The sequence below is a fragment of the Vicia villosa genome, linkage group LG7, assembly GCF_029867415.1.
Source record: "Vicia villosa cultivar HV-30 ecotype Madison, WI linkage group LG7, Vvil1.0, whole genome shotgun sequence".
NCBI classification, from domain to species: domain Eukaryota; kingdom Viridiplantae; phylum Streptophyta; class Magnoliopsida; order Fabales; family Fabaceae; genus Vicia; species Vicia villosa.
Window position 1 is genome coordinate 95,335,072 of NC_081186.1, and position 19,179 is coordinate 95,354,250.

Consider the following 19,179-nt stretch of genomic DNA (forward strand, 5'->3'; position numbering starts at 1 on the left):
GGTGCAAAACACTTCACAAATGTTTTTTCAAAAAGTTGATAGGACAATGTATGAACTTTACTGATGGCACTGAGCACAGGGCAGACTTTAACTGACACAAATGTTGTGGGGTGGAAGTCACTTCACAACTCTCAACGATAATAATTGTTGTGGGGGTGAATTTGACTTCGCAAAATTGTTATAAATATCAGCTTTTCTCTTTCATTCTCCACACTTCGTTTTATATCTCAGTTTTCCAAATATCCATTCTCTCTTCCCCACTTACTAGCTACATGTTCATCATTATATACACCCAAAATCTCTTAAAATTTTCATTTTTATCAAAAATCAAAACCTCCAATCCACAATTTTATAGTTGGTTCAACATTTGTCATAAAACTCATTTTTAACGTACACATCTAAACAAAATTAGTTGTTAGTTTTAAAATATCATGATAAAATTTATATGATTTTGTGTATGAAATTTTTGTGATTTGGTGAAATGTTAGAGTTTATGTTTTTAGGATTTTATGTTACAGTTTATGTTTTTAGGGTTTATGTTAGAGTTTATGATTTGGTTGAAGTATGATTTTGTGTATGGAATTTTTATGATTTGATTGTATTATATTATACTGCATCAATGTTAAATTAGTTTATATTATAATGAATTAATGTTTTTAGGTCTATGTTAATAGTTTGTTTTTTTTCTTCTGTTTTTTATATATAAATAAATATTATATTTTAAACACAAGATAATATACGTTTCTAAACAGAAAATTTTAATATTATGTTAAAAAATTATTTTGTTTATGTTTTTTATATATAAATAAATGTTTTATGAAAACATAATAGTATTATTAATATTATATTTTTAAAAAAGAATTTAATTATTAGCATTATATATAAAAAACAGAATAAAAAATTTTCTAATCTTTTTTTATAAAACAGAGTACTTCCCAGGTGAAATTTATTCAGCAAGTTTTCGGATATTTAAATTTGTCAGGTGAATTTCATCCCGCAAGTTTCTATCAAATTTGTGCCTCTACTCTGACATTGCTCTCACTGCACCATGTTCGGTTTTAGGTTTGGAAAGTGGGCTGCAGGGTGAAATTCACCTGGCAACGTTGTGGGGTGTTTTTCACATGGCAAAAAGTTGCGACTAACATTTTTGCGAGGTAATTGGTCCATCCCGCAATAATTAAATCAAACAATACACCCAGATTAAACTTAATGTAGTACCATCTATATTACTACAAGGTCATTACTATTTTTTTTATGCATAGGTAGCACAAAGTACCTTCACAAGCGCAGTTGGTGATCCTCTTTTCATCGACAACACCTACTTTGAAATATTGAACAATACAAGTGCATCTAATTTCTCACAATAAGTAAAAGTAAGAGTTTTTAACCGCATAGAATATGCAAGTATGAATTGTGTCAAGCTTAATATATGCTTCAGACAGCGAGCTCTGGCGCTGATATCCACTATCTGAAGGTTTGGACAACATTTATAACATTACAACACCTTTGAAATATCTATTATTTGTGTGCCATCATCATCTTTGTAACTCTTATGAATGGACTGAAACATAAAAATTAGAGTCAAGTAAGTACAAGAATAGGAAACAAGCTAAGAAACAGTCCTTAAGTACATTCATGTTTAACTGTATGTCAACTCTAACTAATCTAGGCACACATTTGAGAACACGAACAACATATCACTACAATAAAACATTAATTTTGCCAGGTGAAAAGCACCTAGCAAGATAATGTACTTGCTGGGTGATTTTCACCTTGCAACACAATTTTTTTTTTATAAAAGAAAAGAAAAAGATTTTCCCTCTCGTAACTAAATGGTGAAATTTGTTTTTTTTATTTAAATAGCGTTGTGAAGTGTTATTCTCCCCGCCACTATGTTTCAAAAAAATGAGGGGAAATTAAAGATTGGAATTTATTGTGTGTCAGATGTGATAGGTGACTGTTTGACACTTTTTCAAAGGCAGACATTGCGGGGTGAAAGTAACGCCGCAAGTCCCAACATCTCTTTAAGTTGCGGGGTGCAAAACATTTCGCAAGTGTTTTTATCAAAAAGTTGATATGACAATGTATGAACTTTACTGATGGCACTGAGCACAGGACAGACTTTGACTGACACAAAAGTTGCGGGGTGGGAACCACTTCACAACTCTCAATGATAATAAAAGGTGAATTTGACTTCGCAACATTGTTATAAATACAGGCTTTTCTCTTTCATTCTCCACACTCCATTTTATATCTCAGTTTTCTAAATACCCATTCTCTCTTCCCCACTTACCAGCTACGGGTTCATCATTATATACACCCACAATCTCTTAAAATTTTCATTTTTATTAAAAATCAAAACTTCCAAGCACCAATTTTATAGTTGGTTCAACGTTTTGTCATCAAACTCATTTTTAATCTAAACGAAATTAGTTGTTAGTTTTGAAATATCATGATAAAATTTATATGATTTTGTGTATGAATTTTTTGTGATTAGGTTGAAAGGTTAGAGTTTATGTTTTTAGGATTTTATGTTACAGTTTATGTTTTTAGGGTTTATGTTAGAGTGTATGATTTGGTTGAAGTACGATTTTGTGTATGGAATTTCTATGATTTGATTGTATTATATTTTACTGCATCAATGTTAAATTAGTTTATATTATACTGAATTAATGTTTTTAGGTTTATGTTAATAGTTTTTTTTTTCTTTTCTGTTTTTATATATAAATAAATAATATATTTTAAAAACAAGATAATATACGTTTCTAAACAATTTTTTTTAATATTATGTTACAAACTTATTTTGTTTATGTTTTTTATATATAAATAAATGTTTTATGAAAAGATAATAGTATTATTGGAAAAAAGTTGCGACTAAGGTTTTTGCGAGGTAATTGGCCCACCCTGCAATAATTAAATCAAACAATACACCTAGCTTAAGCACAATGTAGTACCATTTGACTTCATTACTACAAGCTCATTACTATCTTTTGTATGCATAGGTAGCACAAAAGTACTTTACAAGCGCAATTGATCCACCTCTTTTCATCGACAACACCTGCTTTGAAATATTGAACGGTACAATTGCATCTAATTTCTCACAACAAGTACAAGTGCATCTAATTTCTCACAACAAGTAAAAGTAAGAGTTTTTAACCGCATAGAATTTGCAAGTATGAATTGTGTCAAGCTTAATATATATGCTTCAGAGAGCAAGTTCTGGCACTGATATCCACTGTCTGAAAGTTTGAACAACATTTATAACATTGCAACACCTTTGAAATTTCTATTATTTATGTGGCATCATCATCTTTGTAACTCTTGCGAATGGACTGAAACATAAAAATTAGAGTCAAGTAAGTACAAGAATAAGAAACAAGCTAAGAAGCAGTTCTTAGGTACATTCATGTTCAACTGTATGTCATTTTTAACCAAGCTAGGCACACTTTTGAGTACACGAGCAACATATCACTACAATAAAACATTGATTTGGCTAGGTGAAAAGCACCTAGAAAGATAATGTACTTGCTGGGTGCAACACAATTTTTTTTATATAAAAAAAGAAAAAGATTTTCCCTCTCGTAACTGATGGGTGAAATTTGATTTTGCTTAAAAATAACGTTGTGAAGTATTATTCACCCCGCAACTATGTTTCAAAAATAATGGGGGGAAATTAAATGTTGGAATTTATTGTGTGTCAGATGTGATAGGTGACTGTTTGACACTTTTTCAAAGGCAGACATTGCGGGGTGAAAGTAACGCCGCAAGTCCCAACGACTCTTTAAGTTGCAGGGTGCAAAACATTTCGCAAGTGTTTTTATCAAAAAGTTGATATGACAATGTATGAACTTTACTGATGGCACTGAGCACAGGACAGACTTTGACTGACACAAAAGTTGCGGGGTGGGAACCACTTCACAACTCTCAATGATAATAAAAGGTGAATTTGACTTCGCAACATTGTTATAAATACAGGCTTTTCTCTTTCATTCTCCACACTCCATTTTATATCTCAGTTTTCTAAATACCCATTCTCTCTTCCCCACTTACCAGCTACGGGTTCATCATTATATACACCCACAATCTCTTAAAATTTTCATTTTTATTAAAAATCAAAACTTCCAAGCACCAATTTTATAGTTGGTTCAACGTTTTGTCATCAAACTCATTTTTAATCTAAACGAAATTAGTTGTTAGTTTTGAAATATCATGATAAAATTTATATGATTTTGTGTATGAATTTTTTGTGATTAGGTTGAAAGGTTAGAGTTTATGTTTTTAGGATTTTATGTTACAGTTTATGTTTTTAGGGTTTATGTTAGAGTGTATGATTTGGTTGAAGTACGATTTTGTGTATGGAATTTCTATGATTTGATTGTATTATATTTTACTGCATCAATGTTAAATTAGTTTATATTATACTGAATTAATGTTTTTAGGTTTATGTTAATAGTTTTTTTTTTCTTTTCTGTTTTTATATATAAATAAATAATATATTTTAAAAACAAGATAATATACGTTTCTAAACAATTTTTTTTAATATTATGTTACAAACTTATTTTGTTTATGTTTTTTATATATAAATAAATGTTTTATGAAAAGATAATAGTATTATTGGAAAAAAGTTGCGACTAAGGTTTTTGCGAGGTAATTGGCCCACCCTGCAATAATTAAATCAAACAATACACCTAGCTTAAGCACAATGTAGTACCATTTGACTTCATTACTACAAGCTCATTACTATCTTTTGTATGCATAGGTAGCACAAAAGTACTTTACAAGCGCAATTGATCCACCTCTTTTCATCGACAACACCTGCTTTGAAATATTGAACGGTACAATTGCATCTAATTTCTCACAACAAGTACAAGTGCATCTAATTTCTCACAACAAGTAAAAGTAAGAGTTTTTAACCGCATAGAATTTGCAAGTATGAATTGTGTCAAGCTTAATATATATGCTTCAGAGAGCAAGTTCTGGCACTGATATCCACTGTCTGAAAGTTTGAACAACATTTATAACATTGCAACACCTTTGAAATTTCTATTATTTATGTGGCATCATCATCTTTGTAACTCTTGCGAATGGACTGAAACATAAAAATTAGAGTCAAGTAAGTACAAGAATAAGAAACAAGCTAAGAAGCAGTTCTTAGGTACATTCATGTTCAACTGTATGTCATTTTTAACCAAGCTAGGCACACTTTTGAGTACACGAGCAACATATCACTACAATAAAACATTGATTTGGCTAGGTGAAAAGCACCTAGAAAGATAATGTACTTGCTGGGTGCAACACAATTTTTTTTATATAAAAAAAGAAAAAGATTTTCCCTCTCGTAACTGATGGGTGAAATTTGATTTTGCTTAAAAATAACGTTGTGAAGTATTATTCACCCCGCAACTATGTTTCAAAAATAATGGGGGGAAATTAAATGTTGGAATTTATTGTGTGTCAAATGTGTAGGTGATCGTTTGACATTTTTTCAACGGCAAATATTGCGGGGTGAAAGTAACGCCGCAAGTCCCAACGACTCTTTAAGTTGCAGGGTGCAAAACATTTCACAAGTATTTTTTCAAAAAGTTAATAGGACAATGTATGAACTTTACTGATGGCACTGAGCACAATGCAGACTTTAATTGACACAAAAGTTGCGGGGTGGGAGTCACTTCACAACTCTCAACGATAATAAAGGGTAAATTTGACTTCGCAACATTGTTATAAATACCGGCTTTTCTCTTTCGTTCTCCACACTATTTTATATCTCAATTTTCCAAATACACATTATCTCTTCCTCACTTAATAGCTACAGGTTCATCATTATATACACCCAAAATCTCTTAGAATTTTCATTTTTATCAAAAATAAAAACCTATAAGTCCCAATTTTATAGCTGGTTCAATGTTTTGTCATCAAACCCATTTTTAATCTAAACGAAATTAGTTGTTAGTTTTGAAATATCATGATAAAATTTATATGATTTTGTGTATGAATTTTTTGTGATTTGGTTGAAATGTTAGAGTTTATGTTTTTAGGATTTTATGTTACGGTTTATGTTTTTAGAGTTTATGATTTGGTTGAAGTATGATTTTGCATATGAAATTTCTATGATTTGATTGTATTATATTTTACTGGATCAATGTTAAATTAGTTTATATTATACTGAATTAATGTTTTTAGGTTTATGTTAATAGGTTGTTGTTTTTTTTCTGTTTTTATATATTTTAAAAACAAGATAATATACGTTTCTAAACAGAAAATTTTAATATTATGTTACAAACTTATTTTATTTATGTTTTTTTATATAAATAAATGTTTTATGAAACCAGAATAGTATTATTAATATTATATTTTAAAAAAAGAATTTAATTATTAGCATTACATATAAAAAACAGAATAAAAAATTTATATTTTTTTAAAACAGAAAATTTACCAGGTGAAATTCATTCAACAAGTTTTCGGATATTTAAATTTGTCAGGTGAATTTTACCTTGCAAGTTTTTGTCAAATCTGCACAGCTCCACCTGCTCTGCTCCTCTGCTCTGACACTGCTTTCACTGCACCATGTTCTGTTTTATGTTTGGAAAGTGCGCTTGCAAAGTAATTTTCACGCGGGGTGTTTTTCAATTGGCAAAAAGTTGCGACTAACTTTTTTGCAAGGTAATTGGTCCACCCCGCAATAATTACATCAAACAATACACCCAGTTAACCACAATGTAGTACCATTTGGCTACATTACTACAAGGTCATTACTATCTTTTTTTAGGCATAGCTGGCACAAAGGACCTTCACAAGCGCAGTTGGTGATCCTCCTTTGAAATATTGAACAGTACAAGTGCATCTAATTTCTCACAACAAGTAAAAGTAAGAGTTTTTAACCGCATAGAATTTGCAAGTATAATTGTGTCAAGCTTAATATATGCTTCAGAGAGCGAGCTTTGGCGCTGATATCCACTATCTTAAGGTTTGGACAACATTTATAACATTGCAACACCTTTGAAATATCTATCATTTGTGTGCCATCGTCATCTTTGTAACTATTATGAATGTACTGAAATATAAAAATTAGAGTCAAGTAAGTACAAGAATAAGAAACAAGCTAAGAAGCAGTTCTTAGGTACATTCATGTTCAACTGTATGTCAACTTTAACCAAGCTAGGCACACTTTTGAGTACACGAGCAACATGTCACTACAAGAAAATATTGATTTTGCCATGTGAGTTTGCCAGGTGAAAAGCACCTAGCAAGATAATGTACTTGCGGGGTGATTTTCACCGCGCAACACAATTTTTTTATAAAAGAAAAGAAAAATATTTTCCCTCTCGTAACTGATGGGTGAATTTTTTTTTTTTTTTTGAAAATGACGTTGCGAAGTATTATTCACCCCGCAACTATGTTTCAAAATAATGGGAGGAAATTAAAGGTTGGAATCTATTGTGTGTCAGATGTGGTAGGAGACCGTTTGACAGTTTTCAAAGGCATGCTTTGCAGGGTGAAAGTCACGCAGCAAGTCCTTATGTTTCTATAAGTTGCGGGGTGAAAAAAGCTTCACAAGTGTTTTTTCAAAAAGTTGATAGGACAATGTATGAACTTTACTGATGGCATTAAGCACCGGGCAGGCTTTAACTGACACAGAAGTTGCGGGGTGGGAGCCACTTCACAACTCTCAACGATAATAAATGTTGCGGGGTGAATTTGACTTCGCAACATTATTATAAATACTAGTTTTTCTCTTTCATTCTCCATACTCCATTTTATAACTCAGTTTTCCAAATACCCATTCTCTCTTCCCCACTTACTAGCTACAGGTTCATCATTGTATACACCCAAAATCTCTTAAAATTTTATATCTCAGTTTTCCAAATACCCATTCCCTCTTCCCCATTTATTAGCTACGGTTTCATCATTATATACACCCAAAATCTCTTAGAATTTTCAATTTTATCAACAAAAAAAAACTTCCAAGCCCCAATTTTATAGCCGGTTCAACATTTTGTCATCAAACCCATTTTTAACGTTCACATCTAAACAAAATTAGCTGTTAGTTTTGAAATATCATGATAAAATCTATATGATTTTGTGTATGAATTTTGTGATTTGGTTGAAATGTTAGAGTTTATGTTTTTAAGATTTTATGTTGCAGTTTATGTTTTTAGGGTTTATGTTAGAGTTTATGATTTGGTTAAGTATGATTTTGTGTATGAAATTGGTAAGACTTGATTATATTAAATTATATTGCATCAATGTTAAATTAGTTTATATTATACTGAATTAATTTTTTTAGGTCTATGTTAATAGTTTGTTTTTTCTTCTGTTTTTTATATATAAATAAATAATATATTTTAAAAACAAGATAATATACGTTTCTAAACAGAAAATTTTAATATTATGTAAAAAACTTATTTTGTTTATGTTTTTTATATATAAATAAATGTTTTATGAAAACAAAATAGTATTATTAATATTATATTTTTAAAAAAGAATTTTAATTATTAGCACTATATATAAAAAACAGAATAAAAAATTTTCCATTTTTTTTAATAAAACAGAGTATTTGTCAGGTAAAATTCATTCAGCAAATTTTCGGATATTTAAATTTGTCCGTTGAATTTCACCCCGCTCGACCTGCTCTGCTCCTCTGCTCTGACACTGCTCTCATTGCACCATGTTCTGTTTTATGTTCGGAAAGTGCGCTGCAGAATGAATTTCACATGCCAAAATTGCGAAGTGATTTTCACATGGCAACATTGCAGGGTGTTTTTCATCTGGAAAAAAGTTGCGACTAACGTTTTTGCGAGGTAATTGGTCCACCCCGCAATAATTAAATCAAACTATACACCCAGGTTAAACACAATGTAGTACCATTTGGCTACATTACAACAAGGTCATTACTATTTTTTTTTATATATATAGGTAGCACAAAGGACCTTCACAAGCGCAGTTGATTATCATCTTTCCATCGACAACACCTACTTTGAAATATTGAACAGTACAAGTGCATCTAATTTCTGACAATAAGTACAAGTGCATCTAATATCTCACAACAAGTAAAAGTAAGAGTTTTTAACCATATAGAATTTGGAAGTATGAATTGTGTGAAGCTTAATATATGCTTCAGAGAGGGAGTTCTGGCGCTGATATCCACTATCTGAAGGTTTGGACAACATTTATAACATTGCAACACCTTTGAAATATCTATTATTTGTGTGCCATGATCATCATTGTAACTCTTATGAATGGACTGAAACATAAAAATTAGAGTCAGGTAAGTACAAGAATAAGAAACAAGCTAAGAAGCAGTTCTTAGGTACATTCATGTTCAACTGTATGTCAACTTTAACCAAGCTATGCACACTTTTGAGTACACGAGCAACATATCACTACAAGAAAACATTCATTTTGCCAGGTGAAAAGCACCTAGCAAGATAATGTACTTGCTGGGTGATTTTCACCTCGCAACACAATTTTTTTTTATAAAATAAAAGAAAAAGATTTTCCCTCTCGTAACTGATAGGTGAAATTTGATTTTTTTTTTAAAATAACGTTGTGAAGTATTATTCACCCCGCAACTATGTTTCAAAAAATGGGAGAAAATTAAAGGTTGGAATTTATTGTTTGTCAGATGTAGTAGGTGACCGTTTCACACTTTATCAAAGGGAGACATTGCGGGGTGAAAGTAACTCTGCAAGTCCCAACGTCTCTTTAAGTTGCGGGGTGCAAAACATTTTGCAAGTGTTTTTTCAAAAAGTTGATAGGACAATGTATGAACTTACTGATGGCATTGAGCACAGGGCAGACTTTGACTGACACAAAAGTTGCGGGGTGGGAGCCACTTCACAACTCTCAACGATAATAAATGTTGCGGGGTGAATTTGACTTCGCAACATTGTTATATATACCAACTTTTCTCTTTCATTCTCCACAATCCATTTTATATCTCATTTTTCCAAATACTTATTCTCTCTTCCCCATTTACTAGCTATGGGTTCATCATTATATACACCCAAAATCTCTTAAAATTTTCATTTTTATCAAAAATCAAAACCTCTAAGCCCCAATTTTATAGTTGGTTCAACGTTTTGTCATCAAACTCTTTTTTAATCTAAACGTAATTAGTTGTTAGTTTTGAAATATCATGATAAAATTTATATGATTTTGTGTATGAATTTTTTGTGATTTGGTTAAAATGTTAGAGTTTATGTTTTTAGGATTTTATTTTATAGTTTTTGTTTTTTGAGTTTATGTTAGAGTTTATGATTTGGTTGAAGTATGATTTTGTGTATGGAATTTCTATGATTTGATTGTATTATATTTTACTGCATCAATGTTAATTAGTTTATATTATAGTGAATTAATGTTTTTAGGTTTATTTTAATAGTTTGTTTTTTTTGTTTTTTATATATAAATAAATAATATATTTTAAAAACAAGATAATATACGTTTCTAAACAGAAAATTTTAATATTATGTTACAAATTTATTTTGTTTATGTTTTTTCTATATAAATAAATATTTTATGAAAACAGAATAGTATTATTAATATTATATTTTAAAAAAAGAATTTAATTATTAGCATTACATATAAAAAACAGAATAAAAAATTTTCCAAAATTTTTTTTTTTTATAAAACAGAAAATTTGTCATGTGAAATTCATTCAACAAGTATGAATTCTGTCAAGCTCAATATATGCTTCAGAGAGCGAGCTCCGATGCTGATATCCACTATCTGAAGGTTTGGACAACATTTATAACATTGCAACACCTTTGAAATATATATCATTTGTGTGCCATCATCATCTTTGTAACTCTTATGAATGGATTGAAACATAAAAATTAGAGTCAAGTAAGTGCAAGAATAAGAAACAAGCTAAGAAGCAGTTCTTAGGTACATTCATGTTCACCTGTATGTCAACTTTAACCAAGCTAGACACACTTTTAAGTACACGAGCAACATGTGTAGAAGTTCTCTTTTCTCCTTCAAATTTAGGTTACTCAACTTCAGTTCCACTAAAGAGATGAATGAATTGGTTTGCAGCATCGGATCAAGCAAGTAGTCAAACTATGTATACCAATAAATGATCATTATCTATTAAAATTGAACATCACTTATCTTGTAAATATTACCATAAAACATAAAGCTATTTAAGTATTCTAACATTTTTCGTTCCAAACAGAGAAAGCCTCCTCATTTTTGGCAAACTCTTGATAAGACATCTGCTCTCAGATGTCGTGAGTGCAAACTCGATCAGATTATTTGCTTTTTAAGACAAATTGTCTTTGTTTGGATCAGTTTCAGAACAAATACTTTGAGGAAAGTAGAAGATATAACAAGATCATCGCTGCTACTACATCCATCAACGATGAGCTTTTCTAGAAACGGACAAGCCGACATAAAACTCTCTAGTGCTCTCGACTCAACTTCAATAGAATCTAAGTGAAGTTCTATAAGTTTTTTAAAGCCTTGGAAATGATGTGGAATTGAGAGATTAAAAGAACTAAACTTGAAGTATGTTAACTCTTTACAAGAGAAGACAATATGGGGTAATTCATCTTTATCCTTAGACTGAGACAAAATCCCAAGGTATTTTATGTTCCTTGACATGAGGGGAATCCATATTTTGAGATTCTCCTTGTTGATACCGAAATCCAACGCTTCAAATATGCGCAAAGAAAACTGATATATCGGTCTATTGTGTTGGTTAAGCACATCGGTGATTACTTTATGAATATCAGTGTAAGGAAAACGCATAAATCTTTGATAAAATTGATCATCAAAACAAATCTTTGTGGCTGAAGTCCACTTGTACCTCCAATTTCTTTCTAAAATAGTAGTTCTGACTTGCTCTGTCACTTTCATATTTGTTAGGATACCATCTATAGCAATGGCTGGTAACTCGCTGATTCGATCCTTTTTTTTGTTCTTCTCTGAGGGCAAAGCCAAATTACAAATTCAAAAAAATGCTAAGTTTTTAATGATTTTTAACTTTGCCTGCAGTGAGGACTAAAGGCAGAGAAAATTATATTTCCAACAGGACTAATGATCGAGCAGATGACGTGGTTCGAGCAACTGATGAGGCACAGGCCTCAGAGGCGCAGGGTGATCGCCGTCGTCCGACCGGTTCTCACCGGAAACATATGGCTGAGCAGGTCGTGTCGGGGTTTCGTGCACCTCGTCGACGGACTGCTAGAGCTCCTACGACAATTGTGGATGGTCAACCTCCTGTTCCTACAGTGGAACAGGTAGTTGTACTAGAGCCGGTGGTTCAGGAGCCAGTTGCTGAGGAGCGGATAGTTGAGGAGCAGATGCCGGAGGTGGTGCAGGTGCAGGAGCAGGTACAGGAGGTGGTGCATGAGGTGGTGCAGGTGCAGGAGCAGGTACAGGAGGTGGTGCATGAGGTGGTGTAGGAGCCGATATTGGAGTTGGTTCAGGAGTTGGTGCAAGAGCATGTTCAGGTGCCGGTCCAGGAGGGAGTGGATGTGGTGTCCCGTGCTGATACAGACACCACGATTGTTGCATCTACTGAGCCATCAGTGTGTACTAATGGTGGTTTTCCTAGAGTACTGGAATTTTTGTAATTCCCGATATCAGCATCAAATGAAAATACCGGGGATTCCGAAATTTTCGGGCGAAAATATCGGATATTTTGTAATTTACAGTAGGCGATACCGAAAATTATGAAATATGCGGTACAAAATACCGGAAAATTTATCAAATCTACCGGAAATCTTGTTTTGGTGAAAATTCCAGTATCACGCATAAATTTTCGGTATCGTCAGAAATTTTTCAAAATTATGGTGTAAAAACAATGTTGTTATGCTTTATTGGGAATTGATTATTCTCTTTATAGTGTATCAACAAGTTGATTCTCTGATATGCTTTCAACTTTAAGAATCCTTTGTTCATACGAACCCTTTAGGCTATGTTTGGGAGTTTGGAGGGGAGAGAAGGGGAAGACTTTCCAAATCGAATTTTTAAAAAAATATAAAAAAATATTTGACATTTTTTGAAAAAATGATTTTGTGTAGAATGATTAAGAGTCATTATTGTTACAAAAATTTTAATTTTCAAAATAGTATAACAATCTAAAAGATATTTGGAAAATTTATTAAGCCCTCCAAATCCCTTTAAAACCCTCCTTCAATATAATTTTTGAGTTCCCCCATTTTATGGGGTTTTTGGTGTTATGAATAAAATCAAATCCTCCAAAACCCTCACACCCAAAATCCTTTTCTTCTTTTCACCCAATTCTTCCTATTTTACAACGCCTTCCCTTCCCTTCCCTTCCCTTCCCTTCCCTTCCCTTCCCTTCCCTTCCCAACTCTCAAAAATAGCCTTAAGGTTATCAAGTACATTGCCTTCATAGTTGCTTGTAAGCAACTTTATAAATTGTTGATCAATTTGTGTCATCAAGTTTCTAATTAATGCTTCATTATCCTTGCAGTAGTTTTTTTTTTTTTTATATTTCTAAAATTATCAAGTGTTACATGTATGAACTAGCTCAAGAAATCCTCTATTTGAAATATATATAGGATCCAATAACTTATCAAATTCTAATAAATCAAAAGAAAGAAGAAAATAATTAAATAATTCAAATGAAAGAAGAAAAAACTCTAACGATTGATACTAACTAATTCAAGGACCACGCCAATTAAATCAAAAGAAAATTGAAAATATAACTAATCCCCTAATTAAAATGTTTCACAATTTATCATCCAGAAATCTACTCTCAGACAACAAACAACCAGAACAGAAAGTTAAGGAACCTACTGATTTTCACAAAAATATTACAAACAATGGCCACATAATACCAAATAGATTGAAAATAAATAAATTAAACTGTGGTCCAATGTGCAGCCAATCTTTTCATCTAATTACAGAAATAGTTAGAAGGTAGAATGATTGAACTCAACCTGTGCTCTTGGCGATTCTCGTTCCATCAATAACAAGCCTTGTGAAATTTTTAACAGCTTAGGTGCATCTAATTCCTCATAACAATAATTAAAAGTAAGAGTCTCTAACACAGGAGAATTTACAAGTATGAACTGTGCCAAACTCATTGCTTGCTGAGGGCAACCTGCGACGTAGATATCCACTATCTGAAGTCTAAGCCAGCAGCAACATTCTTGTAACTCTTCAGAATGGTCTGACACTTGTGAGGTATCATCTTTGTTGCAAGGCTGGAGTATAAAATTAAAAAGTCAAAATACAACAATAATTTAAGAGTCAATATACAACAATCAGAAACAAGCTTAAGTAGCTTAGGTTTTCATATTCACCTGGTATAAAGCAAATTCAATCAACCTAGGAGAACTTTCGAGAATACTAACAACATACAAAAGTTCTCCTTTATCATTCAAATTCATGTCACCCAATTTCAGATACTCTAAAGAGTTGAATGACCTTGCTAGCAGTGTGGGAGGAATAATATCTGCATATGGATACTATGCATACAAACAAAAAATCTATGAGATTATCTGTACAACACTTTGAATTAGCATTAACACAGTTTTGATTATAAATATTGGATTGGACCATCAATCAAAATTCAACATTACTTCTCATATAAATGTATCCAATAAAATAGTATACAGTCTTAAAAATATCTACCCATAAGGCCAAACTAGATAGATATGGCAATAAGAACAATAAAATATAAAAAGCATATATTTGAACAAGACCATATGTCAACTAAATGTCATGCTCTTCTCAATTTCAGATCGAATTTACCAACTGAACAATAATGAAAATAATACAATCAGTGATGTTTTCTAACCTTCTCCTCCTTGTTATAGAAACTTCTTTCAACAGAAAACCTCTTGATTTTTGGCAAGCTTTTGATCAAACCATATACCCTGATACCATTAACATCAAGTGTAAAATCGACCAAATTCTTTGATTTCTCGAGAGAAATTGACTTCATATCATCTCCTAATACTATCTTTAAGACTTTGAGAGTAGGAGAAGAAATATCAAGATGCTCAAAACCATGACATGATTCAATTATGAGCTTTTCAAGAAAGGGACAACCAGACGCAAGAGTCTCAAGTGCACCGGGCTCGAAAACTAGCATATCTAAGTGAAGTTCAAGCAATTTTTTAAAGCCGCAGAAATCAGGTGGAATTAACATGTTAAATCCGCCAAATCTTAAGTAAGTCAATTCCTTACAAGAGAAGATAATATATGGGATTTCATCAGGAACTGAGTTGACGTTCACAAAGTTAAGATATTTAATGCCCTTCCTTGACAAAATCGGAATCCACGTATTGAGGTATTCCACTTCGATATCAAAAAAGGGGGAGTCAAATGGTATGAAAAGAGTAAACTTGTGTATTGGCCCACTGTGACCCATAAGAATATTCGTGACGGTTTTAGAAATTACAGGGTTAGCATCATCAAGATGCCTAAAACTTCTAAAAAAATCTATGTCAAAACAAAGTTGTGGGGCTGAAGTCCACATATACCTCCACTTTTTAGATAAAATACTAGTCCTAATTTGGTCTTTGATTTCCAAGTTTGCTAGGATGGCATCGATGACATTACTTGGTAAGTCGCTGATTTGATCATTTTGATTGGCCTTTTTGTTGAGCATAGTCATCACAGAACTACATATTCAAGAACAAGTGTAAATATCATGTATGAGTAAAATTGTAAAAGTAATTCAATTTCAGTTCTGGAAGGTACATTTTCAAATTTCAATTTTCTTCATTTTTTTTTTTTGCATTCAACAATATTATGTGTTAATCTAAGCCTGTAATCTAAGCATGAATAGTGAAGTGCCCTAACAAATAATCACAGTTATGAAAACCTAAGGAATGGATGTGAAAGCATTAATCTAAGCATGAATAGTGAAGTGCCCTAACAAATAATCACAGTTATGAAAACCTAAAGAATGGAAGATGATAGTAATAGGTAAAGGAAAGAGTAACGATTTTGAATAATTCTTACAGTGAGAGTGAGACGATTTAATCTATTTTGTTACAAGAAAAATTGAATGAAGAACAATAATTAATAGTGAAAATGAAATTTTTGAATTTGTTGTATATGAAATTTATCCCGCCGGGACATTCATATAACGTTGATTGCACCAGTTGTATCATATCAAATATAATAAAAGACAATTTTTTATTCTATCTCATAACCTTCTTCCGCACCACACGAATTTCCTAAAATGTCTCTCAAAATCGGAAATATATTTCTGGTTCGCACCTTATATTATGCAAATCACGTTGAAAGGGTTGGGTGTAAACCAGAAGTATAACTCTGATTCTAAACTGCATGTATATTTCCGATTCCTGGACGCACTTAAGGGCGCCAGAAACTTTTCCCCTCCTATAACAGCAACTTATTTCAAAAACAAACGTAATAAACTCTCTCAAACTCTCCTTTCAACCCTTCTCTCACAATCAATTTTTTTCTCAAACAATCTACACAAATCATCAAACATTGGATAAATATAACATCTAACGGAATCAAGCAAGCAACAACCACTACTAATAGCGTGGTCAACTGGGGGATGATCAACGCTTTTGTTGAGAGGTGGCACCATGAGAAGTCGATGTTTCATCTACCAAATGGTGAGATGACAATCACACTCGATGACGTCGCGTGTCTGCTTCACCTGTCGGTCAGAGAGGCCTTTCTGGATCACCAAAAGTTGGACAAAGATGAGGCCATTACTTTGTTCGTTGAGAGGCTGAGAGTTACCCTAGATAGCGCCATGAAGGAGGTTGATAAGACACGTGGTTTCCATGTGAGGTATAACTACTTGGCGGAGGTTTTTAGGGATGAGCTTGCGTGTGCTACAGCAGCTGATGGTGATGCCGAGCAGGTTACCCTTCACAGGGGGTATGCCATGAGAGCATACATCTTGTATCTTGTTGGCACACAAATATTTATGGAGCAGAGCCACTTACACTAACATCATGTACCTTAGGTACTTTGGTGATTTTGAGGCGATCAATGGGTGGAACTGGGGGACTGCCTGCTTGGTTTATTTGTATAGCATGTTGGATGAGGGGATTAAGTGGAATACGAGGCAGATGACTGGCAGCATGTCACTCATGACGGTATAAATTATATCTCTTACCGGCCTTTGTTAACTATTCGGATTCTGAAACTAACTGGTTTAATTTTGTTATTTCAAGGATGGATCCTACAACACTTCCCCCGCATTTCAGGATGGTCACTTGCTAAGGGTTATACTGAGGATATGCCGAGTGCCTGTGCATACGAGCCTCTCAGAGGGAACCAGGCAATACTATTGTTCCGGGTTTACTTGGACCAGATTGTGCATGAGGACATTCACTTCAGTGCCTACGCTAACCACCGTGAGACGATACCATTTGATGAGGTTTCTTTGTTTAAGGTATGTTGGCATGTGGGACTCGCGAGACTACTCCTTATATGCCTGAGCGGGTGATGTGTCAGTTAGGGTTTACCTAGACCATTCCTCGGGATCCTGCTGTATGTGCTCCTCTGGCGATGAAGAGGAGAGACATGGATGCTCTGTTTGATGATTTCGAGAATATATCTCAAGATCTAGCGTCCACGTCATCTTTGTATAGGGGGCAATTTGTTCTATAATTTTTATTTATTTAAATTTAAAGAGGTTCTTTTATGGAAAAAATCATTTATTAAATCTATTTGTTACTAGAAAATTAAATGAAAAAAAATAAATTCAAAAGGAAAAGATTTAATCTATTTGTTACAAGAAAAATTGAATGAAGAACAATTAATAATGAAGATGAAATTTTTGAAAATGTTGCATATGAAATTTATCCGCGCAAGATATAACGTTGATTGCATCAGTTGTATCATATCAAATATAATAAAAGAGAATTTTTATTCCATCTCATAACCTTCTTATGCACAACACGAATTTCTTAAAATGTCTCTCAAAATCGGAAATATATTTCTAGTTCGCACCCTATATTATGCAAATCACGTTCAAAGGGTTGTGTGCCAAAACATATGAAAGAACCTTCCTTTTATTAACAAGTTTAAACAAACCATTGACAAATCATGCTTGAGAACTTGAATCCGATCAATTAACCTCAAATACAAATTTGAATTCATGGAATCACTTAGTCAACTTCAAACCCAAATCAACTTGCATTCTTAACGAACCCCTAGCTTTGGTCTCAAATGAACTCGCATTATAAGCAACAAGTCATAAGCAAATGAGAGAACAAACAATTTCCTTAATCACCACCTTATTCCTTTACGCCATGATTCACATTTGAACATCAATCCAACATAACCACCACCACGCCTTAAGGAAAACTCGAAGAAGGCAGGAGTTGAAACACCTAAGAACACCTTGACATGAAATCTAACGGATCTCAGTTGAATTAACGATTGCAGACACCGTGTATTAGACACTCTTTATAATTTTTCTTTGATTTTTTAGAGACGAAATAAAAGTCTTTCATAACTTATAGCACAGATGAAGAGGACAAATTTCGGAGTGTAACACCTATATTTGGGGGGAGACTTAGGTCACTCAAGGGGAGCAATATATATATGTTGGCAGTTGCAAAAAGAAAGCTCTCTTCTCTTCTGTCATTGTTTTGTTTTTGTCTTCTCTGCTAGATTATTACTTCAAATTCCTTGCAACATTTAATTTCCAGTTTTCAAATTACCATTCAAAGCAATGATTCTTTGCATTGAGGGATTATTACACTTTAGACTAGTTACTATTTTTGGCATTCAATTGTAATCGAAGAACCTCGTTCATGTGGTACTCGAAGAATTATTGATGTACATCTTTGATTTCCAGGTTTTCAGTTTATATACTTTCAATATTATCTTACTTAATTTCCATGTCTAAATTTATATTCCATTACTGTTTATGTTTATGTTTGTTTGTATTAAGAAGTATGTCTAGCTAATTCCCTCGCGCTGGTATGTAATGTCACTGAACCGACATGTTCGATAATAATTCGGTTTAAAAATTAATTAAACGTAATTTTGGTTTTGGTTTCTAAAATCAATACTAAATTGTTTTGTTACATAAGTAAATCACAAATTAAGGTTTAAAATCAATACAACGAGAGTTTGAGGTCTTATACTGGATAGTAGATATCAAAACATCAACTCTAAATACAGTGAGAGCGCTTTAGAGTTGATTATATTTTATTTGATTTTCAAAAAATGATTTTAGTTGTTAAATGATTTAGC

The 19,179-nt window shown here is 32.6% G+C and overlaps 2 protein-coding genes across 2 annotated transcripts; both read right to left on the reverse strand.

Annotated features, from left to right (window-relative positions):
- Positions 1-11,244: 11,244 nt before the first annotated feature.
- Positions 11,245-11,748, reverse strand: LOC131619757 (F-box/FBD/LRR-repeat protein At1g13570-like). The gene has a single exon (XM_058890823.1). The coding sequence runs from the start codon at positions 11,746-11,748 to the stop codon at positions 11,245-11,247; it is 504 nt and encodes a 167-aa protein (XP_058746806.1).
- A 1,900-nt stretch (positions 11,749-13,648) lies between these two features.
- On the reverse strand, positions 13,649-15,692 carry LOC131617880 (F-box/FBD/LRR-repeat protein At1g13570-like). The gene is made up of 3 exons (XM_058889151.1): positions 14,774-15,692; positions 14,277-14,441; positions 13,649-14,177 (listed from the first exon to the last, which is right to left on the reverse strand). The coding sequence occupies exons 1-3, from the start codon at positions 15,593-15,595 to the stop codon at positions 13,884-13,886; spliced, it is 1,281 nt and encodes a 426-aa protein (XP_058745134.1). The 5' UTR covers positions 15,596-15,692; the 3' UTR covers positions 13,649-13,883.
- Between the last annotated feature and the right edge of the window lie 3,487 nt (positions 15,693-19,179).

Bases quoted from the DNA above. Each gene is read 5' to 3' on its own strand.
- LOC131619757 (XM_058890823.1), bottom strand. From the start codon at position 11,748: ATGCGTTTTCCTTACACTGATATTCATAAAGTAATCACCGATGTGCTT.
- LOC131617880 (XM_058889151.1), bottom strand. From the start codon at position 15,595: ATGACTATGCTCAACAAAAAGGCCAATCAAAATGATCAAATCAGCGAC. The intron at 14,442-14,773 runs GTTAGAAAACAT...TTGTATGCATAG, and splicing joins TCTATAACAAGGAGGAGAAG to TATCCATATGCAGATATTAT. The intron at 14,178-14,276 runs GTGAATATGAAA...TTTATACTCCAG, and splicing joins TTGAATTTGCTTTATACCAG to CCTTGCAACAAAGATGATAC.